This window comes from Anarrhichthys ocellatus, unplaced genomic scaffold, assembly GCF_004355925.1.
Source record: "Anarrhichthys ocellatus isolate YVR2014 unplaced genomic scaffold, GSC_Weel_1.0 scaffold19, whole genome shotgun sequence".
NCBI classification, from domain to species: Eukaryota; Metazoa; Chordata; class Actinopteri; order Perciformes; family Anarhichadidae; genus Anarrhichthys; species Anarrhichthys ocellatus.
In genome coordinates this window covers 1646319-1669895 of record NW_022280049.1, presented here as the reverse complement: position 1 = coordinate 1669895, position 23577 = coordinate 1646319, and the positions used below count along the sequence as shown (strand labels likewise).

At 42.5% G+C, this 23577-nt stretch overlaps 2 protein-coding genes across 3 annotated transcripts in view; both read left to right on the top strand.

The window, feature by feature from the left end:
* Window positions 1-16: 16 nt before the first annotated feature.
* gabra6a (gamma-aminobutyric acid type A receptor subunit alpha6a) lies at window positions 17-6037 on the top strand. Its single transcript, XM_031858186.1, has 10 exons — window positions 17-63; window positions 141-247; window positions 370-437; window positions 828-1048; window positions 1152-1234; window positions 1330-1473; window positions 2367-2519; window positions 2615-2862; window positions 3740-3984; window positions 5952-6037. The coding sequence occupies exons 1-10, from the start codon at window positions 17-19 to the stop codon at window positions 5971-5973; spliced, it is 1338 nt and encodes a 445-aa protein (XP_031714046.1). The 3' UTR covers window positions 5974-6037.
* A 1060-nt stretch (window positions 6038-7097) lies between these two features.
* The window catches only part of gabrb2a (gamma-aminobutyric acid type A receptor subunit beta2a), a 32342-nt gene continuing 15862 nt past the window's right edge, over window positions 7098-23577 (top strand). For both annotated transcript variants that reach the window (XM_031858179.1, XM_031858178.1), the window contains exons 1-4: window positions 7098-7267; window positions 7394-7494; window positions 7967-8034; window positions 19073-19293. In XM_031858179.1, coding sequence (XP_031714039.1) covers window positions 7194-7267; window positions 7394-7494; window positions 7967-8034; window positions 19073-19293 — 464 coding nt within the window. In that variant the 5' untranslated portion in view covers window positions 7098-7193. The remainder of the gene's footprint in view (window positions 7268-7393; window positions 7495-7966; window positions 8035-19072; window positions 19294-23577) is intronic.

The following is a 23577-nucleotide window of genomic DNA, read 5'->3' as shown; positions in this document are numbered from 1 at the left end:
ATCAATGCTGCCCAGGATGGCCATTCTGATTTTAACTTTTGTTACTTTTTTCTGCTGGATAATGTAAGTCTTCCCTCTCTGCTTGAACATAGGTCAGAGTAAAATGAGCCTGCAAGTTTAACCTTTTTTTTTCTCTGCAGTCTTGGTAGTGTGCGTGGAATTGAGAAGATTTACTCGGACAACATCACTCTCATTTTGGATCGACTTTTGGATGGTTATGACAACAGATTGCGACCTGGATCTGGAGGTAATTCAGACTTTATATCCTAAAGCCTTGTTTCTAAAGACGTACATATTCATTGATAAACTAAGAAGATTGTGCATCTTGTGTTATTGTGTGCATTGTACAGTTGTTTATTACTTTTATAGGTGGTGTTACAGAGGTGAAAACAGACATCTTTGTCACCAGCTTTGGACCGGTGTCAGATGTTGAGATGGTAAGATACTACTGTTGTAAGGAGATGTATATGTGCTGACTCAGGGAGATAACAGCGCTTCAGTGATCACTGAATCCCTGCCTTATGGGCAATCTGCCATGAGACCATCTAATGAGCTTTAATCTGTTGACCAGCCTTATAACTCCATTATTGATGGCATCTAAATCAATATGACAACACATCAGACCGAGGGAATGGCTGAACGGATTGATTAATGATTATCTGGGATGAGTGGCATCCATCATTGCCTCGTCATCTCTCCGCACCTTCCACTGCGAGTTGAAATGTCTGTACTGATGAATGTCAGGGACAAAGGTTGAAATTTAAAGCTTCGGGTAGTTTGGTTTGTTACCACATTCACTAATATGTTATGTTGTGTTTATGCATCAGGAGTACACCATGGACATGTTCTTCCGTCAGATGTGGGTTGACGAGCGGCTAAAATTTGAAGGCCCCTCTGAAATCCTGCGGCTGAACAATCGCATGGTGGACAAGATCTGGACGCCAGACTCTTTTTTCCGAAACTCCAAGAAGTCCATTTCTCATAACATGACCACACCGAACAAACTCTTCCGCATCATGCAGAACGGGACTGTCTTCTACACCATGAGGTGATCCTACTTTGAACACCTATGGTTTTGTTGATGGGTTCTTTTGTGGACACTAGGTTTATAGGAAAAGATAACGTGTGTCCACGTGTTCTCTTGCTGTTAGACTGACAATCACCTCAGAATGTCCAATGAGGCTCATGAACTTCCCAATGGACGGCCACGCCTGTCCTCTCAGGTTTGGAAGTTGTAAGTTTAACAGATGGAATAATAATGTCCAGATTCATGAATGTGTCAAACCTTTGAGTTTTACATTTTTTTGCTAATTGCCTCTGCATTTTTAGATGCCTACACAAGCAGTGAAATCATTTTCACTTGGAGGAAGGGACCAATAGCATCTGTCGATTGTCCCAAAGAGTCCATGAGTCTTCTGCAGTATGACCTGGTGGGACAGACTTTGTCCAGTGAGATATTCAAATCAAACACAGGTAACGCTCACTGTCAGCTATCACATTGCTCTTTCATTAGGACACTGTTGCAGTCCTACCCACACTTAGATGTTTAATTTTTTTTTTATTCCATGAGCTGATGAATCTGAGAGCAGGTCAGATGAGTTTCTTCAAACTCTTCCAGAGTAGAGCCGATATAAAAGCAAAGACTTCCTTCAGCAGTCATCTAGTGTAAGATGCTTAAGTGGTCCGGCCTAATGCTACAGTGTGCCGTTAAAAAGAACTATGGATTGAAAGCCAAATGAATGCACTGACAGGGATAGAGGAGGAAGGATGGAGTAGTGTGTGTGTGTGTCTGTGCGTGTGTGTGTGTGTGTGTGTGTGTGTGTGTGCGTTTTCTCTTTTCACCAGAAGTAGGAGAAGTGTTCCCCTGCTGTGAACCCAGCAGATTCCTGGAATAGAGAGGAAAAGGATGAGGCAGGCTCAAAAAACGTAGCAATGATACCCATTTAGAAAACCTAAGAGAGAGAGAGAGGACATCTCTGTATGTGTGCGTGTGTGTGCAGCGTGTTTTTGGTCTGTGAACGTCTGCATGCATGTGTTCACATAGAGCAGGGCAGCTACGCACAGTGACACTGCATGCTCTTCTCCTTGCCCCTCCTCACTCGCTCCTTCCTCTTGACTTTATCCCATTTCTAAATAAATGTCTGCTGTGCTCCCTCCTCCTTTCTGGTCCTTCCTCTCTTTCTTCCTCTTGTCTCTCAAATGCTGTCTTACAGTTAGCAGGCTATTCCAGCCTTCACAGCAGCAATACATCTTTATGTTTCTCTCAACAGCTATTCTGTTTCAAGGGCAGGCAAGGGCATCCGTTGTGTGCTACGCTGCCCTGTCCCTCGGGGTTGCTCTCTTCACACGTGCTTTTGATCTCGCAGGTCACTACTCGGTGATGGTGGTCCATTTCCACCTCCAGAGGAAGCTGGGCTACTACCTCATACAGACTTACATCCCCCTTATAATGGTGGTTGTGCTGTCACAAGTCTCTTTTTGGATCAACAAAGAGTCTGTTCCTGCACGCACAGTCGCTGGTACGCCCCTCTTCCCACCACTCAATGTTTACTGGTCATGTTTGATATTGTTATACTTCTCCATGTGTGTTTCATAAATGCTCGTCTTCCTCCAGGCATCACCACAGTGCTGACCATGACCACCTTGAGCATCAGCGCCCGTGAGTCACTTCCCAAAGTAGCCTATGCCACGGCCATGGATTGGTTCATCGCTGTGTGTTTTGCCTTTGTGGCGTCGGCTCTTGTCGAGTTTGCGGCAGTAAACTACTTCGCCACCCTCCAGGCCAACCGTCTGAAGAAGCAGAAAGCTAGACAAGACAAGCTCGAGGTGTTGGCTACCGGCAGCGATGATGACAACACTTCGGTGAGAATCTAACTTTATGTTACTGTCATCATTAAAACATGGTGATCACTAAATAGAGTGCAACAGATGTCCCAGCACCTTTCTGTGCCAATCAATGTTTGTAGAACCAGAATTACAAGTAAAAGACTTTTATTGATTATGTTTGCATATACAAAAAAATTGTTGCTCTTTGCCTTTTCAATTCATGTGTTACATATAAAACAATATAAAACTGTAGAAAAGTGGAAGAATCATATCACGTGACATCTCAAATGCATTTACATAGCTAATCTGTCCAGAGTCGGCTCACTGTTGCAGAGGTTGATGATGCAGTGATGGTCGTTATGAACAGGAAGCCAGCAGCTCCAGACTCATATGTAGAGAGTAAGAAATAATGCCACAGATAGGTCTTTTTTCTGTGCATTTCAAAGTAGTCACCCTGCCTGTTCCATTCTACTAATTCAGGACACACCACACATTAAATAGTAATACGTGCTGTTGTAGTGCACTCATCTAGAGCTATATGCTGAATGCTAATACAGTAAGCCACCACAGCGTCCTCCTGGGATCTGTCTCACGTGCAGGGCTCATGGTTAGATGTTTTAAAAATAGCCTCAGTGTGAGAACAGAGACTAACTCCAGCACTCCTCCCTGCATAATCTCTTAACCATCCTATGGGCATCCAGCAAACTACCTGCTGTGATCTATAAGGATGTTGGCATGCCATTGAGAGAAAGCTCCTGTGGGAACCAACATAACTTCCAGCCTCATATATGTATAAATTCCTAGGTTGTCTTTTCTTTACACTACCAACCCCTTTTGATTCGAAAACCCATACTAACTCTATCTCATCTCTTCCTGTTTTTCCTCCAAATCCCCCTCACCCCCCTCCTACCAGTCGGCCAGCAGCCCTCAGGATGGCTTGAAGAGGAGAAACCACTCAGTGTGTCGCAGTGAGGCAGAAGATGGCCCACCACTGCCGATTTTCCTCCAGCAGGGCTCCGCTTTTCCTCAAATCCCGCAGCTGGCCGGCACCAGCCCCATCGACAAGTATTCCCGCATCCTCTTTCCCCTGGCCTTCGCCCTCTTCAACCTAGTCTACTGGTACATGTACTTGGCCTACGACAACATGGAGAGTGCCAGGTACATCAGTCAATTCAATTAGCTTGGTACAGTTGCTAAGGGTCTGACGATAATCTATATTTTTCCAAACTGCAAACCCAAATCCAATAATGAGTTGGTTGTGCTTTTAGAAGCATTGTCTGTGTAGCCAACGCCTAATATAGTTTAGATCTCCAGGAACTTCAAAAACCATGAATGTGCCACGCTGTTACACTGGATGACATGTTCCTTTATTTTGACGACTACGGGCGTTGGGTATGGGATTTATTTTTGAGGCAATCACACATATCGTACACAGTCACGGTGCCATAAATACTCACTTGAGCACTGAATATATATTAATCCACACCTGAAAATATAATCCACAACAAATGTACACAATATACTCCTGTAAGAGTAACGTACTGCAGTGTTCAGCTGTTTTAGGATATTAGTTGGACTTGAAAAACATAGAATATCATCAGCCCTGTCCTATAATTGTTCTTCTGCTGTAGGAAAAGGAGATTGCAAGAAGTTAGTCCCAACCATTTTGGCTTGCAATATCTACCAGCAACCTATACAGGTTGAATTTGTTAACCGGTTATGAAAGAGTGATGAGTATCTCTTCTGAATCTGAATAATACTTGGAGAACTGAAGAGGGAAAAAATTATCGTATTTCACAGGAAAGGTAAGATTTGAGAAAAGACTAAACAAGAGCTATGATTTTGGGTAAGAGAAAACATTCACTTATTTTTTGCGAACCGTAAGATTTATGATGTGACCCATTGGGGGAGGTCCTAGCCCCACCATCTCGAACCACTGACATGAACGTACACACTCCTTGTGATTTTACCCATGATCGCATCTTACAAGAAAACCTCCCTTTTGGAGTTTAACCCTTAACCTTTTGAGTATTGTGTGACAAGGCAGCAGAGCCAGTAAGCATTTCATGCAAAGTAGTAAAAATAGTAGAGACAGACTTAAAGGTATCCGGCATTCTTGTACAAATGTGTTGAGTTGAAAAGGGAAAGGAATCGGACAATGGACAAAGAATATTTACTTACTTTGTATCTCAAAGAGTCACAAATCTGTCTCAGTCTGATCTAATTACGATAGCTTGAGTAGAACAATAACTACCCACAGTTTTTGTCAAAGAATTGTATCCAGGCAGTAAAGACATCAATAATTTCTAATGCTGAAACAGCCCCCAGAGTTGTAGGGGAAAAAAAGAAAAGAGAATGATGTTAGGTCCCGTCGTTGCTGCATTGATGCCAGCACTGTGGCTTTTATCATCATACATGTAAAATACAAAAAGGGCCGGGCTCAGTTAATTTAAGAAGAAAAATATGCATCAAGTTCTCTCCTCTTTTATATAAAGTTCACCTGAGGGCCGGCAAAAACCCATCTGTTTTAATGACAACACTGTTTCTCCATGCTCCCCATGGAGGTCTCGAAAAAGGAAAAAGAAACCAGAGCTTACTTTGTACACTAAGTACATGAAAAAGAGACTATTCACTTTCCCGCTTATAAGTGAGCCACTTATAGAACACAAAGCTCCATGTCCAAGAAAGAAAGAGAGGGATACAGTGCAAAAAGAGAGAGAGAGAGAGAGAGAGAGAGAGAGAGAGAGAGAGAGAGAGAGGGAGAGAGAGAGAGACGGTGGAGAGAGAGATGTGTTATGCAACACTGGGAGTGTAAATCTGCTCATCATGCTTCTCATGTTCCCGTCAGATAATTTTTATGGTTGTTTTGTTTATAACGTTCTGCAGAATAATGAGAGAGACAAGATGGAGAGCACGAGAACAGCTGCATCACATCTATCCCCTTTACATATTTTTGCCACGTCTCTCGTTCGGTACTTTTGAAGAAGGCTCTGAGAGGACAGGGAGCACAGTAACAGTTTGGGCTGTGCAGTGTACTGCAGATAGAGTCTCTCTTAATGTGGGAAGAGAGAGGTTTCTGTATTCTCCTCTCACATTTAATGCTCTGTCGTATTCTGGTTTTGCAGGGACGTGGTTCTTAAAAACTAAGAAGACCTGGAAAAGGGCACGTGCAGCCGAAGAGACCTTCAGCATCCAGCCAGCTTCTCTCTCTCTCTCTCTCTCTCTCTCTCTCTCTCTCTCTCTCTCTCTCTCTGTGTGTGTGAACAAGCTTTCAGCAGTCAGTCTGCTCTCATCTGACATAGGAAATTAATCAGAAACTCATTTATTCTCCTGCCGCACATCTACTCATTTCACAGGCTGTAACCACTGCCCACTTGTGTCCTGATCAGTAGCTGAAGAGCTGCCCTTCATGGGCCTCAATCACTTTAAAGCCTGCCACGTATACACACACAACAACAACTCGGGCTCTGGGCCGGGACAGACGCCTCACACATACAGCACACGCATGACGGCTCAGACACACACTTAGAAACACATCAAAAAGAAGTGCATGATATAATCTATGATGGCTGTAACTGGTGGTGATGCAACAGTGAACCAATGCTTTCAGAAGCCTGCCCTCTACAGAAGCACAGCTCCCACTACAACAAGATCAAAGGCAATTTAGAGGAGGCTCGCATCCCTCCCTGCGGCTTCGAAAATGTACTCAAACCTGAGAAAATGAATTGTGGGATTGTGTTTTCCATCCCACCTTTCTGCTCTGGCGCTCTAGTGCTCCTTCTGCATTTTCAGATCTACTGCAGGTCCTCCGAAAACATTGCAGGGAAGAGTAGGATGTAATACCCATGGGTGTTGATGACATTCATTTTCTATTTTTGTACGGATGCTGCATGATTGTTGGGCACAGATGTTTGCATATAAAGTGTCAACCTGAAAACGGATGGAGTGTTATTCTGTTTTCAGCCATTTAATATGTCCTGTAACATAAAAGCTGAGGGAATAAACTTGATCTTAAGTTGACATGTTGACCACTTTAACCCTTCAGTGCATCCCATTGTTTGACCTTGTCAGAATATATACTGCCAAGTGATAAACAGAAGAATAATAAAACAATTCTGAAATTAACACTGCTGTCGTTCATTTCACTCCTGGCACAAATGCTTGCTTCTTCATTACGCACAACCACTTGTCCCTTTAATATTTTTCTCTGCAATGGAAACTGCTCATCCACCATCATCAGTCTCCACTCTTTGATGTTGGGCTGGCTGCACGCATGCGCCTCTCATTGGCTCCTCTGCACTGTCTGGAGTAAGTTGGATGTGCGCTCTCCTCACTCGCATCCCGAAACCGCCTCAAAAACTGTTGCGATGGGGAGGATCAGGAAAAACCACTTTGGGATTTTTACTTTTTCTTTACTCGTGACTTTTGTCTGGACTCAAAGGTAATCTCGTTTCCTATTGTCGGTCCCCTGTCTTTCGTGTCATGTATACATAGCATCTATATAAGCGTGCCTGGCGTGTGATATTAATAAGCTGTTTTGCATTACACCACCCTTTTTCTCCCACAGCGCCAAGGATCTCAAAGATCCGAGCAATATGCCTCTGGTAAAGGAAACAGTGGACAGACTGATGAAAGGATACGACATTCGGTTGAGGCCAGATTTCGGAGGTAACGAGCAAATTGAAAACGGAATGTCATGTTTTCTCACCCTCCCGACGTGCAATACAGGTTTAATGAATCGCAAAATCTCCTTTAATTTACGTAATCATCCCTTCACAGCCAAATAGGCCTTTCTAATTAGGCTACGAGAAATGATGTGCATATTTCATTTGATGGAGGAGATAGGACGGGCTTTTTTTTACGTGATCGATCCCGCTCATTAATGTTTGATTATCCCACTAAAAAGATTAAATTAACCGCATTTAAGCGCATCTGCGTGTTAAACATAATATGTATATATATATATATATATATATATATATATATATATATATTTTCTTCGCTCAGGCCGATGATACACAAGGCTCCTGTAGGTGGAGGGGAGCAGAGAGGAACCTGAGCTCGCGTCACGAATTTGTTAAATTTACACGATGAGCGAATTATTCACATTTCTTTTAATAATGCCTCTATTCCTTCACAGGTGCGCCGGTGGCTGTGGGAATGAATATAGACATAGCCAGCATAGACATGGTCTCTGAAGTCAATATGGTAGGTGCATCTTCATGATTATTACCCCGCTTTATGTTGCCAATTGCACGGCACGGTTGGAATACCCCTGAAGTGGGCTACTTATCACGGGTCCTGTGTGATTGTATGTGAGAGAAGCCGGGATAATGTGATCCGGGCTGAGGCATCTTGTGAATATATTTTTTTACTCGGGTGAAAAAAAAAAAAAAAAACCGTATCAGACTTCCGTTCCGAAAACACATCATCGCCATCCTCCTCTCAGTCTCCGCATTTGCAGCTCTGGTGTGTTGCATTTGAATTCAAAACACACACTCACTGGCGCACTCGGACGCACAGCCCCGTCTGCGCGCGCGGAGGGCTGCATGTGTGTGTATGTGTGTGCTCCTGACTGCTTCACGTTGTCAAGCCTCGGTGGTGTAATTTTGTTGACACGCACTCCCCCTCCTCCCCTCTTCTTGCAGTTACCTACAAAATAAATTAAAAACAAAAAAAAAAAATCATCTTCTCCAAACTGGCATCATTTCATGTTTTTATAGCGCTTTTAATTCTTTTAATTCGGGCGACCAATCACATCATCACCGTCTACGTAAATGATCTTCCCCCTTACTTGTCGTATGACGTAAGCAATTTGTTAATAATACATGTCCGGTCAAAGCATTGCAACAAAAAAACTCCCCCAAAAAACGGCTTGAGCTTTGGTGCACAAAGATGAGCGCTATGTGTGAGACTTGGAGAGGACAGGGGGAAAAGTTCAGCAGCCCATGCAAGAGCACCACCTATTGATCCGTGTGACAGACAGACAGACCGCAGCCCACAGGAAACTGACGGCAGTTTTTAACTACTTCAGTGTCGCTCTGCTGCATGAAATATACTCCATTTCTAGTTTAGAACAATTGGTTTTGCTCGTGGGATTTTGGATGCATTGAGATAAATATTAAGAGCAGTCTTTGCAGAGGATTCAGAGTGTAGGAAAAGATAATTTACAAAGCAGCCTCTCCATGGAGCAACATAATAGAGATGTTATATAAGAGCATGAAAAACAAGTTTGCCCATAGGAATTGAAAGAGATGTGTTCTCTATTATTAAGTGAGCCATTTTTAAGTTTGATTTGGCAGCCTGTCAAATTTGTGTGGCCATTTTAGACTGCACTGAATGAGTTTTTTAGCACATAAACACAGCAGAGCGAGTGAGTTTGCCTTGGATGAGGAAAAGCACTGAATATGGTCAGAGCTTCTCCTTTGATGGAAATGATTTATTTTGGTGGAGGATGCAGCCAAAACGGAAGTGCCTTGGGGGTCCGGGGAGATTTGAAATAGAAACCCCTCACTCGCTTTGGCTTCTCCCTTTCTCCCTCTCCCTCCTCCATCCTCTGTCCCCTCCCACCACTTTGACTGGATCCCTGGCTGTGACTCTGGGCTCAGCAGCCATGTAATCCACCTCTGCCTTGCTCCAAAGGGTTATCTTACTTAAGAACTAGGCATCTATGCGAGCATTCATCTGGAAAAAAACACAGCTTCATACATCCGCGTGAGTGTGTAGCAAAGCACAAAACTGTGCTCAAACAGTGAATGGCGGCTGACGTCACGCAACTCCCTGTGGCTATGAGAGAGCGTTCATCTCGCTCATTACTCAGAAAAGCTCTCCCCGCCAGATCTGCACAGGCGTCCCTCTGACACTACAGACACATTTAGACAAAAAGTTCAAATAAAAAACATCCCAAGACCTCAGCGGTCTTGTGTTCCACACGTTGTCACCTTGTTAAAAATCCTTCCTGCGACTTACATAACAGGATTCTCCTCCTCCTCCTTTCTTCACGTCCAGCTCTCTTTGGTACAACAGAGGATAACAGCAGCTGACGAGGTTGATCTCAGAGAAATCAATAATATCACCCTGCACCGTGATCACGAGGATGGAGTTGGTGACCTGTGCTCAGCGCTGGGCTGCTTTGATCTTCCTCATCAGGGGTAGCCGCTTTTAAGATTAAAGTGCTGAGAGGGAAAACAACACAGAGAGGCGAGGATGAAACCGAGGAAGGCAGCGGAGAACAGGGTGGGAGAGAGGTGAAGGTCACTGTGATCAGTTTCACCGCCCCCCTACGTCCTAGTGGACGCCCAGGAAAGGTTCTAGCAGACCTTGTGTTACCACAAGAGAGCGGCAGCCGGTGCTTCATTAACCCCTCAACATGTAGTTTACCTTTTTTTCTAAGTAAATGGCTTCAAGGTTGGAAAAACATCTTCTTCCACACTGCCTGAATCGATCAAATACTGATTCTTCAGCAGCTTGTTCCAGCTCATTGTTGAAGCTATATGACGTTCAATCAACAAAAGGATATTCTCTATCTTGTGTGCTTCATTTAAAATACATTTTTAGCCTTTAACTTAGTAAGCGTTGGGATGCCATAATCATTTGAAATTATTAATAAGTAGTGCTTCAGTGAGGATTGAGGGAATACAACTGTGATTGTACAATTTAATGCTGCAAGTAATCTACTAATTATTCACTTTATCAATCGTTTTCTCTCAGGAATGTCAACAAACATTGAGAAATGTCAATTATAAGTTCCTAGAGCCCATGTTTTCAAGTGCCTCGTCCAATCAGCTGAGCAGAACCCTCGATCTTTCTGTTTACTATCACAAACAAATAATCACACTTGAAAAGCTGTAGCTGGGGATTTCTTTTTTAGAATTACCTCTACCTAGAATTAAAAAGAAAAATGAAGTACTGAGTCAGTTTCATATCCAGTAAGTTTATGGAACCTTGAAAATTAAGGAAAATACTTAAAAAAAAAAAAGAAGCTCTTCAGGCAGAGCAAGGAGAAAAGTTGACACATTGGTTTAAATGTCGACCGGTTTTTGAACTGCATTGTTTCTAAAGATAACTGAACCCTGTATGTGATGACACAATACACTGAAGTCATGGAGTCCTTTGCTGTCAGTAATGAAAGAATAAGATTGGGTTTGAAATCAGTGTTTGCGAGCAGGTTTGGGTTGCAGACAGCTGCTCACTCTTCTAATTAAAGATAAAAATGCCTCTGGTGGAGAATGAACTCTGCATTTCGGTCGGGGCTGATTGAAGCCATTGTCGTTGTGGTTTTTTTCTAAGCTGACATGAAGGGCAGGATGGTTGTTGAGGTGGTGTTTGAGTGCTCGATGGGATTTGTTCCTTCTTTGTGCACATGTAAGAGGTTGGTTCACACGTGTATACGTGCCAGTGTGGAGTCCCCTATTTTGGTGCATTCTTTTGTGATCCTCAACGATGGCCTGTTGAGGCCCAAAGGTCAGTTGTGTTGTCGGGCAATACAATGTGCAGGTCAGTCAGTGCCGTGGTAGCAGCCTCGCCTGCATGACATTACAAATGTGCTATTTTGAGAGGGAAGTGTCCTCCGAGTCCGAGGTGTGACCACACATCCTCGCTGGGTGGGCTGTGCTGACTCACTGGGGTTAGTGCAAAATATGGCACAGATATGATATCATGGCCGGGACCCCCCCGCCCTCGCCCCCCCTCGCCCTCCACCTCCCTGTTTATCTCTGTCTGTCTGTCTGTTCAGCGCTTGGCATCCCGCTCCATCACTCATCTCCCTCACTTAGCAGCTGAAATTGCATTTGCATAATGCTGTTTGTTTTTGCTGAAATCACAGATCCAGGAACCGAACCCTGGTTGTGGTGCATTAAAAAGTGTTCTGCACACAGCCAGTGCAGCTGATTAAATAAAAGTTGAGTCTGTTGTCTCGGCAATGCATCAGCGGTGCATAATAACGTCTTCAGCACGCCATCCATATGTTGAGTACAGCCACAATATGCACTCCAAGGCTGGAACAAGGAGGGAGGTAAATAAGTATGTTCGCTCCTTGTCTTTTCCTCATCCCGTCTGTTAATTACATGTAAAATACCTGAGGTTGATGGTTGTTAAGAGGCGCTGCCTGTGCTATAATACTGTTCTCTGAATGTTAATTAGCTGGCTGTGAATTAAAAGATTTAAACAAACCAGCTGTGGAGGCTTCTGGGATGGAGGAATTAGTGGGGCGTGAGCGTTCCTTTTATTACGATCATTATGCTGACAAGCGCTGGCTTCTTTGCACGAGGACGGGGATCCGGCCGTCAGCTGACGGGAGAGCCGATGACCAGAACACGACGTTACGCTGCATCCGTGTGAAGGATGCAGCTTCTTGTGTCTGTGAATTAGCAACCATTTTGATCTTGTTTGTCCAAACTGATCCTGTTCCATTTTATTTTCAGCTTGTGGAAAATAAGCTTGTGTTATTTTTACTCAGTGTTGCCATGACAACACAGCCTCCTTTTTTTTTCTTTTTTTTTTTTCTGTTGGTGGATCTCAGGAAGTCAAGGAACAGCAGATAAGACCTCTTTCTCCAGGGATGTTTTCAAGGTTTTTAACATTCGTATTCCAGGTGAAGGTTGTTCTGGTAAGAGGCAGGATTAGTTTTTGCATTTTGTTGATATTTTGCCTTTTTAGTAAACGCTAATGAAACAGACATTTTCCATAGTTTTAATGGTTGTAGTCTCTTGAATAGGGCTGCAACAAACGATTATTTTAGTTATTGAGCTGTTGATTATTTTTTTACATTAACCGGTTCTGATAATAGTTAAAAATGCTTCTCACAGTTTACCAGAGCCACATTCACACAACAGTCATCTTAAACGGGAATATATTCAGTTTACACAATATATAAAACATAGAAAAGCTAAAACATTGTTGCACGATAGAGGACTCAAACAATATACTTGATTATCAGAATTACATCTGAAATATTATATAATCTTAATTCTTTGTCACCTCTTCTCTGAGGTTGCTGTAAAAATTCTAATCAGAACTACGCCCCATGCACATTTTTATACACATATATTCCCAGATTTTGTCTCCTTGTTCGTCTTGTGCAGCGTTTTCTTGTTTGCTCTGCTGAGCTCTCCAAAAAAGCTTAAGACAAGAATGCAGGTTGTCCAGAACAATGTCATTAGTTATGCTGAGTGGACACACAAAGTAACAGATTAATATGGTCAGCAGCATAATTACAGCACAAGAACACTTAATCCTGCAGCTGTTCTCTGTTTAATGTTTAGTCCACAGAGACTGGGCTCATTTGAAGATGTTAGAGGAGACCACGATCTGAGGAAAACCTAATTACAGCACATCTGAAAGTAAAACCTCAATCAGTCAGTCAATGTTCATCGTAGAATGTGCACAAACAATGCACATTTTAAACATTAGGAAGTTAGTGTCATATTTCATATTTTAAAATGTGTAATTTTGTGAAATCATAATTTACTTTCTCTATTTTGTAAATGGAATGGTGGCTTTCCGAAATGCACTTTATCAGAATGAATCCGTCCCACTTTAAATAATGAAAGGCTGTACATGTTTTCGTGGGGTTGCTGGTTCGTCAGTTGCTTTAATTATCAAAACTGACCCTTGCAGAGTTCCACTGCAAGAGCAAAGTTACAGCAAGTTTAAATTGGTCGTAACATTCTTTCATAACGGCGTGTCTTAAAACAGGGAGTAAGTTAGCCAGCTCCATTAAAAGCCTTTAATGTGCTGATGACTCCCTTAATGATTCTGTCAGGCACTTTCTCCACTGAAGCTAAGCAGCTGAAAAATGACCCGTTGGAAAGGGAGTCATAAAGGCGTCCATGTTGTCACTTCCCTCAGGATGTGTATGGCGGGCAGCTCATTCAGAATCCACTAACTCCCTCCTTGACCCCGAATATTTAATTTGAAGCCCGGCCTTAACGGGACACAGAGAGCACAACAAATGAATAAACTCAGCTTGACCAGTTGATGTGCTGTGGCGTCTCCTCCAGCTTGTAGATGGAAAGCAAACAGACAAGAGGCTGAGAAGTCTGCCGACGAGCTTGTTATTGCCCTAACGTCGAATCGTCTCCTCGTAGCATGTGCACAGTGGACGTTGTCATTATCAGCAGATTCTTCTCTTGCTTCTGCTGGAGCGCTCTGCAGCAGGACAGAGCAGATGAAAGCCATGACCAATATGGTGGACGTCTGTCTGGTCCCGTAGAGGAGGAGAGAGAGAAGCACACGGACCACATGTCATACCATCAGTTCATGGGTACACTGTGTTTTTCAACCCTTTTGTTTGTTGAAATTGGATTTACTTTCCACCACACACTACAATGTTATATCAGTCAAATTTAAATTAAATGTTTTCCTTTCTATGAACCTTACTTAACTAATGAAACCCAATATGAAGACCAGAAATGACCATGAAGCAATGTTCTTACTCTAAATAAGGAAAGACTTTATTCATACAGTTCTTAATGTATTTATAATACATGCAGGTGTCTTTACATAATTTCTTTATCAGCTGTTAAAGAATGATATAAAGTTGACCTTTTGATGCTTACGATGTGTATGGGCTATGCACAAACATATTTATTCATTTATTCAAATGCACATGTTATTTCTTATGTTTGGGGTCATTTACACCCCAAAGAGGTCTGTCTCACCGTGAGAAACAAAGTTGTATAAAACTAATATAACATAAATCCTATTTAAGTGTTTGTGGATTTCATAGTAGTAGTTGTACCGTCAACACCAACCACAGATAAAGAGCCTGTAAGAATATATTTTATTTGACCATGTTTTGCAGCTGGAGTCTCCCAGACCCCAAACAGTCTGAAATATTGTAAAAGTTCATGTTTACAGGAAATGCTCATGAAGTCATAAGTATCACACTGAGACTTGTGCTGTAATGGAGGTCTGGTAACAACCGCAGCCTGTCAGATTCACCAGGGAAACACGAATGTGCTCCTTGTCACTCTGTCAGATGCTTAATGGGAGTTTGTGAGCCCAGAAACATATCTGTAGTGAGGCACTGTCACTGTGCAACCAGCTTTGATGCTTTTTAAGTTCGCCGGGCCTTGTTTGTGTATCTTCATCGTCTTTATATATTCACTGCTGTCAGTTATTTTTTCTTAAAGTTGGTGCTCTCCACAAGATGTCTCCCTCACTGATGCTCAGTGGTCTGCCTGTGTGATGTTAATGGAGTTTGTGAGGAGTGCTTGTGACAAGGAGACTGAAGGTCGCTTTGGAGACCGACACTCCGGCACGGGACGGTCTGTCTCTCACTTCTCTGCTGCTCTTTGTGGACCTGCGTGCTGGGAAATCCTCCTCACCGGCTTCTCGTTCTCCATCTTTTGAATGTGTGGAGTGAAGAGGCTCATAACACGAATGTCTTGTGTATTCCTCAGAAATTATAACAGTCCTTCTTTCTTAATCTTTATATTTGTGTTAAAATATGCTTTGATTGGGTGTTCTCACTCTCATGTTTAGGCTCAGGGCTGTGTGTATCTCAGAGATTTGCTTAATGTTGTGTGACATGAATATTATATGTGCAGATTTCATCAAAACAAAAAACTAAAAAATGAACATGGAGATGTAGAGGATTTCCTTTGTTTGTCTGAAAACAACATAATTTTCCTGCTTTGTGTTTCTGGAGAATTGTACAACCCTTTCACTTGTCACAGAACAAAATGTACTCCCTGGCAGTACAGTACTTTATGTTGCAGGAATGTCTTTGAGCAATAACTGTGACTGTACAAAGAGAGCGGGGAGGCAGCTGTATTTTGTGTCCCTCTCTGAGCTCATGTGATGTCCGAGCGAAGGTAAACGGCACCATCTGTTAGGTCGTAATTATGCTGCCATTTTACAGCGTGGCCAGGAGGCAGCATGCAGGCCCAGGTGTTCTCTGTGCTGGAGCTGTGCATCTCTATACTTTTAAACCCTCCCAAACGTACACAACGGGGCCCCGCACGCACAAATGTACACACGCGAACAAATAAGAGCAGTTCTGTTATTGTGCATGTTGGCTTGAATAGAACGGAGCCATCGTTGATGTTATTAGTAACACCTGTGCCTTTCTAACTATGACCAGTCAGAATGTCTGCTGTGAAGACGGCACAAGGCTGCGTCCAAAATCACTCATTATCTCTGCCAGGAGGATCATGCCATCCATTTTGTGTGTGTGTGTGTGTGTGTGTGTGTGTGTGTGTGTGTGTGTGTGTGTGTGTGTGTGTGTGTGCTTGCGTCTGTGAGTGAGTGTGCACCGCTGTGTCTGTCCAAGGCTAATCTCTCATTCTGCTGCAGCAAACTGTATAATATGTTGGGTGGCCAGTTAAGGCTGCATGCTCAAGGACCTCTCGCGGTTGCAGTGACTCACGTTTTCTCGAAACTCCTTTTATTGCCTGTTTCATGCTGCAATTGACTGCCTACTGACTCCTCACTCACTAATCTTAATCGGCAAGTGCATCGCCAACCCCCCCCCCCCCAGGCACTACTCTGTGTGTTTATTGTTTAGGACCGCTGAAGGAACTACCAGTTCACACGTTGCTCAGTACATTGCTGCTGCTGCTGCTACGCGGGCAGACAGCTTGGTGAGTTTAATTGTGTTTTTTCAGAAAGATTGTATGACGTGTGTTATACGACGGCTTTGAGGCGATTGCCTGAATACATTGACGCTTGTTTTATGACTTTGAATGAAGTGTGGATTACAACACCTTAGTGTCTAGACTGAAGGTTAACCAGTTGTGGGTTCGTATTCATTCAATCACACAATAGAGCAATGGTCATTGCAGACACATCTGGCTAGTTATGAATGTGACTGTTATTCTGTCGGTCAAAAAAAAGTAGTGTCCCACTTTCTGCTAATAATCCTACAATGCAATGTTCCACATTTTACAGTTGCAAAAATGACCAGGCAAATGACAATGACAGTGTCCAAAATCAAATTTTACTGACCATTCTCGTGTAAAATATTTAATTATATTGGGATAGTGAGGGATTTTTCCACACTGTAATTTTGCTATTTTGGTCCATTCAGTACACGTGACATCTACTGCATGTCTGTCTGTGGAGCGAGATCCCTCCTCTGTTGCTTTTCCTGCGTTTTCTTCCATTTTTCCCTGTTAAGGATTTTCTTTCTGTTGTGTACCGTGTACAGAGTGTAAAGCCTCGTTGAGGCAAATTTGTGATTTGGGATATTAGGCTAAATTAGAATTGTCTTGACTTTTGAGTGCGTGAATGAGGAAATTATTTTGGACACAACCTATGAGCAAAAATCCTACTGGAGCTGAAATCATTAGTCATTTGTGTCAAGAAGATAAGTAACATACTGTTTTGACAATGAATCATTAGTGGAAGTAATTTATCAAGCGGAAACATTTTCTGGTTTCAGCTTTTCAGTTGTGAGGGTTTGTTGTTTGTTTGTGTTTTATGTCATTGTGATTGGACTATTCGGGGATTTAGAATTGTTGGTTGGACAAAACATGCTATTTTGATAAAGCTTTGTTGAATAATTAAGATAGACATTTCCCAGTTTTCTGGGATCTTAAAGACTCAAAGATTAAAGATAGTAATCGCTAGCTGCGCCCCAAATTATGATAATGAATAAATCCTATTTATGTAATAATTAAGAGCTATGAATGCAAAAGTGTGTGACACACCAGACGCACTCTCGCTCCCTTGTTAATATATCCAACAAAATGTCAAATTACATTTCACTCCAGTTGTATCAAAATAAACAGTGTGGAGCAAAAAAACAATACAGAAAGCTTGTTTCTGAGAGTCTGTGACTCCATTTTAACGAATGATCTCTGCTTCATGTTGCTCGGATTGTTACCACAGGGCTCCAGTTAATATTATTAGCTTCAGTTTTCTAATTTAGTCAGAGAGAGGTTTAGCTTCTGCTATTAACTTCTTCCTCTCAGAGGATTCTAGCTGCTTATGTTTCTGTGTTCCTTCATCAATATGGCGAAGGATGGTAGTCAAGAAGACAGGGCGGTATTGTGGGAGATGCTGCCTCAGTGGGTGATGTACACTGAGACTGCAGGCAGCAGCTAACGATCCCAAACGTGATAGAGATATCCGATCGACAGGCTGATAATGAGACAGAGAGGGAGCGAGTGTGAGAGGAGGGTTCAGTGGGAACACTTGTAAAACAGGATAAGGATGCAGCCGTCCTCGCTTGACTTTTCACTCCTGAAAAAATCAACATGGCAGCAGCTCGTGTATTTTTAGATGCCCTTTTTACGCAGTGCTTTGGTCGCGCACACTGCATATAATGAACGATAAGAGTTTAGGAGCAAAAGTGGCTTTGCAGTGTCACACCAATGTGTGATGATAGAAAAAAAAGGCTTAGAAACATAGAAACACGGCGATAAGTAATGATGATGGCTGCCTGGAGTAAAAGCTCAAGGGCCTCGTTTCACGGACCGTATTTTTTAATTTGTTTTCCTACTCATCGATTGCACTGCAATACACTGCAACAGAGCAAATCCAACTGCAGTGCTGTGTTTTACTGTGGCTGTGTGGGTGTAAGTCTTTTTTAAGAGTGAGAAGCAGAGAAAAGAGAGAGAGAGAGAGAGAGAGAGGAGGAGGAGGAGATACAGTTTACTGCTACATCTCATGAGCATGTGTAAAAACAAACTGTACAGTACAAATGCCGCTTTTCCAATATGGAAAACTCACCTAAATCTCAGTAGTTTGGTCGTTTATTATACAGAATTAAAACCGACCCATTTGCGTAAGACTGAGTAGTAGTAGTATTGTCTCTGTAAACCAGTAAGTGGCGTCATTGGTTTCAAGTCTAAGCAGATGCCTGAGACAATAGTCAGCCAGCTGAGAAAGTTTCCCTCCGGTTATGGTGCCAAAATTAAGTGAGGATAGTTGAATATTAACCCCCCAGCCCCGGCCGCCATGGCCCCTAGTACAGGCCGTGGCCTTTCAGACCCCCACCGACCTTTTGGCTGACCTTCTCACTATGCAGTACAACATGCTGTGACATATCTTTGGAGTCGTGTTCAGCTATGAGCGTGGGGTGACATGCTGTTAGTGCTTAACATGTTCCCCAGTTGAGGTGTTTGTGGAAACGAAACACAATCGGGTACCACCTGAAAGATTTAGCCAGTACATTCAGTTGAAAGTGTTTTCTGGCTCCATAGTGGAATTAACGTCAGCGTTATTGATTCTCACCGTGAGCTTGTCTTTGAAGCGCTGCACTGGCTTCATTAAATGGACTCCCCCCTCTGTCCTCCAGGACTACACCTTGACGATGTACTTCCAGCAAGCATGGCGGGACAAGCGCCTGTCCTACTCTGAGATTGCGTACAACCTGACTCTGGATAACCGAGTGGCGGATTCGCTGTGGGTCCCCGACACCTACTTCCTCAACGACAAGAAGTCCTTCGTTCATGGCGTCACCGTCAAGAACAGGATGATTCGTCTCCACCCTGACGGCACGGTGCTTTATGGACTCAGGTAAGCCTTTTACAACTGCCCTTCTTATCGTGTCATGACTATTATTGGATTGATCACGATGCATAATGAAGTAATGTGATGGTATTATATGCAGTGTGTCTGACTGAGCCTTTTTAATGAACTCTAACATTGAAATAAAACGATTGTGGCTGTTCAATTTCCTGCTCAACTTGGTTCTTAACATTTATGGTTTTAGGTAGTAATAATATTCTACACAAACTCTTTAAAAAGAGAAAGAGAAAAATGTAATACAACAGATTAAACAGGAGGTTGAATTTACAGTGTCGTTACAGTGAAAAGTCCCAAAGTTAAATTAATAAAATGCAGTGGCAAACTGAAAAATTTATTTGAATGAACAATAAGCAATTTGTATAGACAGACAAAAAAACTGTAAGATTTTCAGACTTTTTTCTTACATTTGTGGCTGACATTTTCCTAAAATACTGGATAATTTGACCTCTTTAAGACTTTTAACTCCATTCAAACAATTGAAATTGGAATCAGTTACAGCACATAGACACCTGAGACTGTGACTGTGTGGTTTCCATGTGGTCACCAGTGGTTTAGATAATTTGTTTTAAACTGTCTGATCATCATTTTTCGTTGGATTGTCACCATATTTCCAGATCTCAGCACTTCAGTGTTTTACTATGTTAGAAAGTATGGCCACAACTGTGAAAATAAGACCTAAATTGTAATAAAGCCGAATCGCTCTTCAACGACTGTGTATAGGACGAGCATTATGCGTCCATATTTTATCCTTCCACATCCCCCGATGATCATCAATATCAATAATTGATCGGTTGTGATCAATAATAAAGCAGGGTGTTCCAAACAGCCGAACTGAGTCTGATTGTGCAGGAGGGTTCAACCCATCTACAAGATGTCTCTTTGTGGTATTGGACTGTGATGCGTCTGAGGAGACTCACATCCATAATTGATAACTCATAATCAATAATGTAGTAGTTCAATACAAACACTGAATCTGGATTTGTACTGATGCTGCGTATTTGACTTCACAAGCTAGCACAGCCCGTCCATCACTGTGCTGCTGCCTCCTCTGATCTGTCGCCTCCTCTTCATATATGTGTGTGTGTGTATGTGTGTGTGTAGGTGTGCGTGTAGGTGTATGTGTGTGTGTATGTGTGTGTGCATGTGTGTGTGCGTGTGTGTGCGTGTGTGTGTGCGTGTGAATGATCTCAGATTAGTGTCCGTGTTTAAAAGATGAGATTATTGTTGCTAATTCAAGATGTTGCAGCATTCAGTCATTCTCTCTCTAGACAGATATGCACTTCTTGCGCAAAGACTGCTTAAAAAATGTAAGTATCTGCACTGCACCAGATTATTCATTGCTACATTTTGTTTCAACAGTCAAGAAATATAATTTACAACTCTCTGACGCAATTATATAAACACAAACACATATTTTTGCTTCACAGTCTCAAAGCAATGGAGGCTAGAAAAAGGTTTGTTGTGAATTTGAGGGTGTGCGTGCAGCAGAGAGATGTGGTTGTTACCTCAGATACGTTGTCCTTGTCAGTGCCGGTGCCTCCCGGCTTCTCCGTTTTTTGGTTCGTGGGTTTGGTCCAGGTTTTATTTGATGCTAGCAAGTCCAGACACAAGCTTCTGTCAGAGTCAGCCCGGCCAGATGCCTCTGCGCTGTGAGCACGCTGACACATACCTGCAGAGACGGGCCGGCTGGTTACAACAGCAGGGCTTTAGTGAGTGTGGATGGCTAACTGAGAGCAGACTCAGAGTCCTCGACGGGAAAATAGGTTGTACGTGAAAACACGTCCTGTCTGTGTCGTTATCTGTTCGGTTATTAATTCATATCATTCCATATCATGAGTGTAAAGGTGGAAGAAGTAATTAGATCATTTCGGTAAGTAAAAGTAGAAATGCCACAATGAAAAAATACTCTGTTACAACTAGAAGTCCTGCATTAACAGTAAAATGTCTGCAAAAAGTACACGTCATCATGTTCCAACCTTGTTTGTTTTTATAGATTCCATAATTGAATCGTTATTGCTGTTGCATACACCTGTATGCAACCTTTTATTGATGTGTTTGGTCAGTGTCGCTCTCAGTAATCCAGTTTACGTACTGTATTAAATTGCATCACGTTCATGTGTTTGTTTGATTTGAAATGTTGTCATTTGTAAAGTAACGATAGTGAATACTGCTGTGAAATACATGTAGTGGATATTTCTCTCTGAAAGGTGGTGGAGTGAAAAGTAGCACAAAATAGAAGTACTCAAGTAGAGTAGAAGTACTTGAAAATTGTAAAGAAGTACATAGAGTACTAGAGTAAATGTGACTTTCCACCGCTGACGGTCAGTATAAAATCCATTTGTCACCATCCATGTACTTCTAATTGAAGCATTAAGATATCTCTGTATTAAAGATCCACTTGTGCACTTTTATCCAGCACGGAAGGTCTAATGAAAAGATGGCATCCAGTTGCATCATGGGACATGTAGGAGCTGGTGTTTTTGAAACTTAACCCATACTAGAGTCAGGATGCGTCGACCTCTAGGATTTTTACCATTTCTTCTGTAAAAGAAGAGTGGCTATGCTTTGTAGCATATATAACCATGACCTAGACTTTCATACGTGCTGTAAAATTCAGGAAATACTGAATAAGGACTTCTATATTCTTGTCCAACTCTACCCGATATCAACACCCTGCACCCCAAAACCCAGCCAATCAAACTATCTATTAAGAATGTACAAACACAAATTCATTATCAAGTCTCCAGCATTATTTCATTGTTAGTTTGCTTCCTTTCAAACCTCAAACTCTTGTAAATATGTCACGCTATAAGATGCGATGTTGTCTCACTAAATTATTGCATAATAAGGGGTGAAAGTAAACATATTATTGGCCTCAAAGGTGAATGTGGATTTATGCAAACTAACTGAAATTAGCTTACGCCACACCTGGGGAACAGACCAATAGATTAGAGTGTTATTTCGTTTGCAGGAGGCATTAGATGTTTTTGTGTGTATAGGATCTGTGTCCGTGGGTGGGTGGCTGTCTGTGTGCGAGTGGGCGAGTGTTATTGTTGGGGTGCATGCTGAGGAGGAAGGGTGAGTGTGTTGTTTACTCCTTATTCCCTGGATATATGCATCCCAATCCTGCCAAATCCTGGTCTTCAATTACCAGGAGGAGCAGAAAATTACAACAGTGCTCCCAACTGTCACTTTAGAGCTCAGTTCACTCTCGAAAAGAGGCAGTCTGATCTAATTACCCAGCCCCTGAAAAGGCTCAGCCAATAACATAGATACCGCCCAGGCTGCGAGAAAAGAAACACACACACACACACACACACACACTCGCAAAACAAGAAAAAAACCCACAAACTTCCACTTAGCCTTTCATTTTATGCAGGAAAGAAGGAAAGACATTCGGTGCACGACTCCTGATGCATGTCACTCGGAATTCACTGAGAGGGATTGAGGAAAGAGGGAGAGCCAGAGAGAAAGAAAGAGACATGAAGGTCAGACTTCATTCAAAATGGAGAAGTTATTAGGATTCTCCCTCCCTTTCCTGTCTTCTCCCCTCCCTCCCTCCCCTCTCTCTCTCTCTCTCTCTCTCTGAATATTGTAACTCCTTTTGTGAGAGGACATATCCTTGTGCTATGGAGACTGGCGTCCTCTTTTGTCTGGGCGAGGAGTGTTCCACTCTGCAGCTCAATAGATGACATCGCATGGCCAGGAGGAGGAAGCTGCTGAGTGGTGGAAGAGAGGGATTTAAATAAGCCTTTTTTTCTGTCAATACCATCAATATGGGCTTATCCATCTCTCTCTCAAACTATTGATCAGACAGGATGGTTTATATGTTGTATGTGTTCAGATGCGCCTGTACTTTAGAAATTAAGAAACCTCTCCTTTGAATTGGCATGCTTTGGCACACGCTGGATTCTTTTTGTTGCCACTGCAGACATTTTATTTTCAAATTTGGCAACAGTGCCTGTGCAGAGAGAGACAATCCTGCATGCCATGTTTCCTCAGCTCGACACAGGCTTTCTATCCAAAATGGAGGAAGCTTCTCCATCTTAATTCAACTTCTAACTTCATTACAATGTCCATGTAATAATATGTCAGTTTAATTAAAGGTACGCAGGTTTGTAACCTGCTTGCGAAAATCTCTCTGCATTCGGCCTCTGCTGTGATGCTCCCTCGAAATGAGATTCTGTCTGGGAATTTGTGGTGGTTGTGTTATGTCCGTAAACAAGGTCATTTGGAATAAAGGTGCACAGGCTGCCTTGGGGGGGGGGGGGG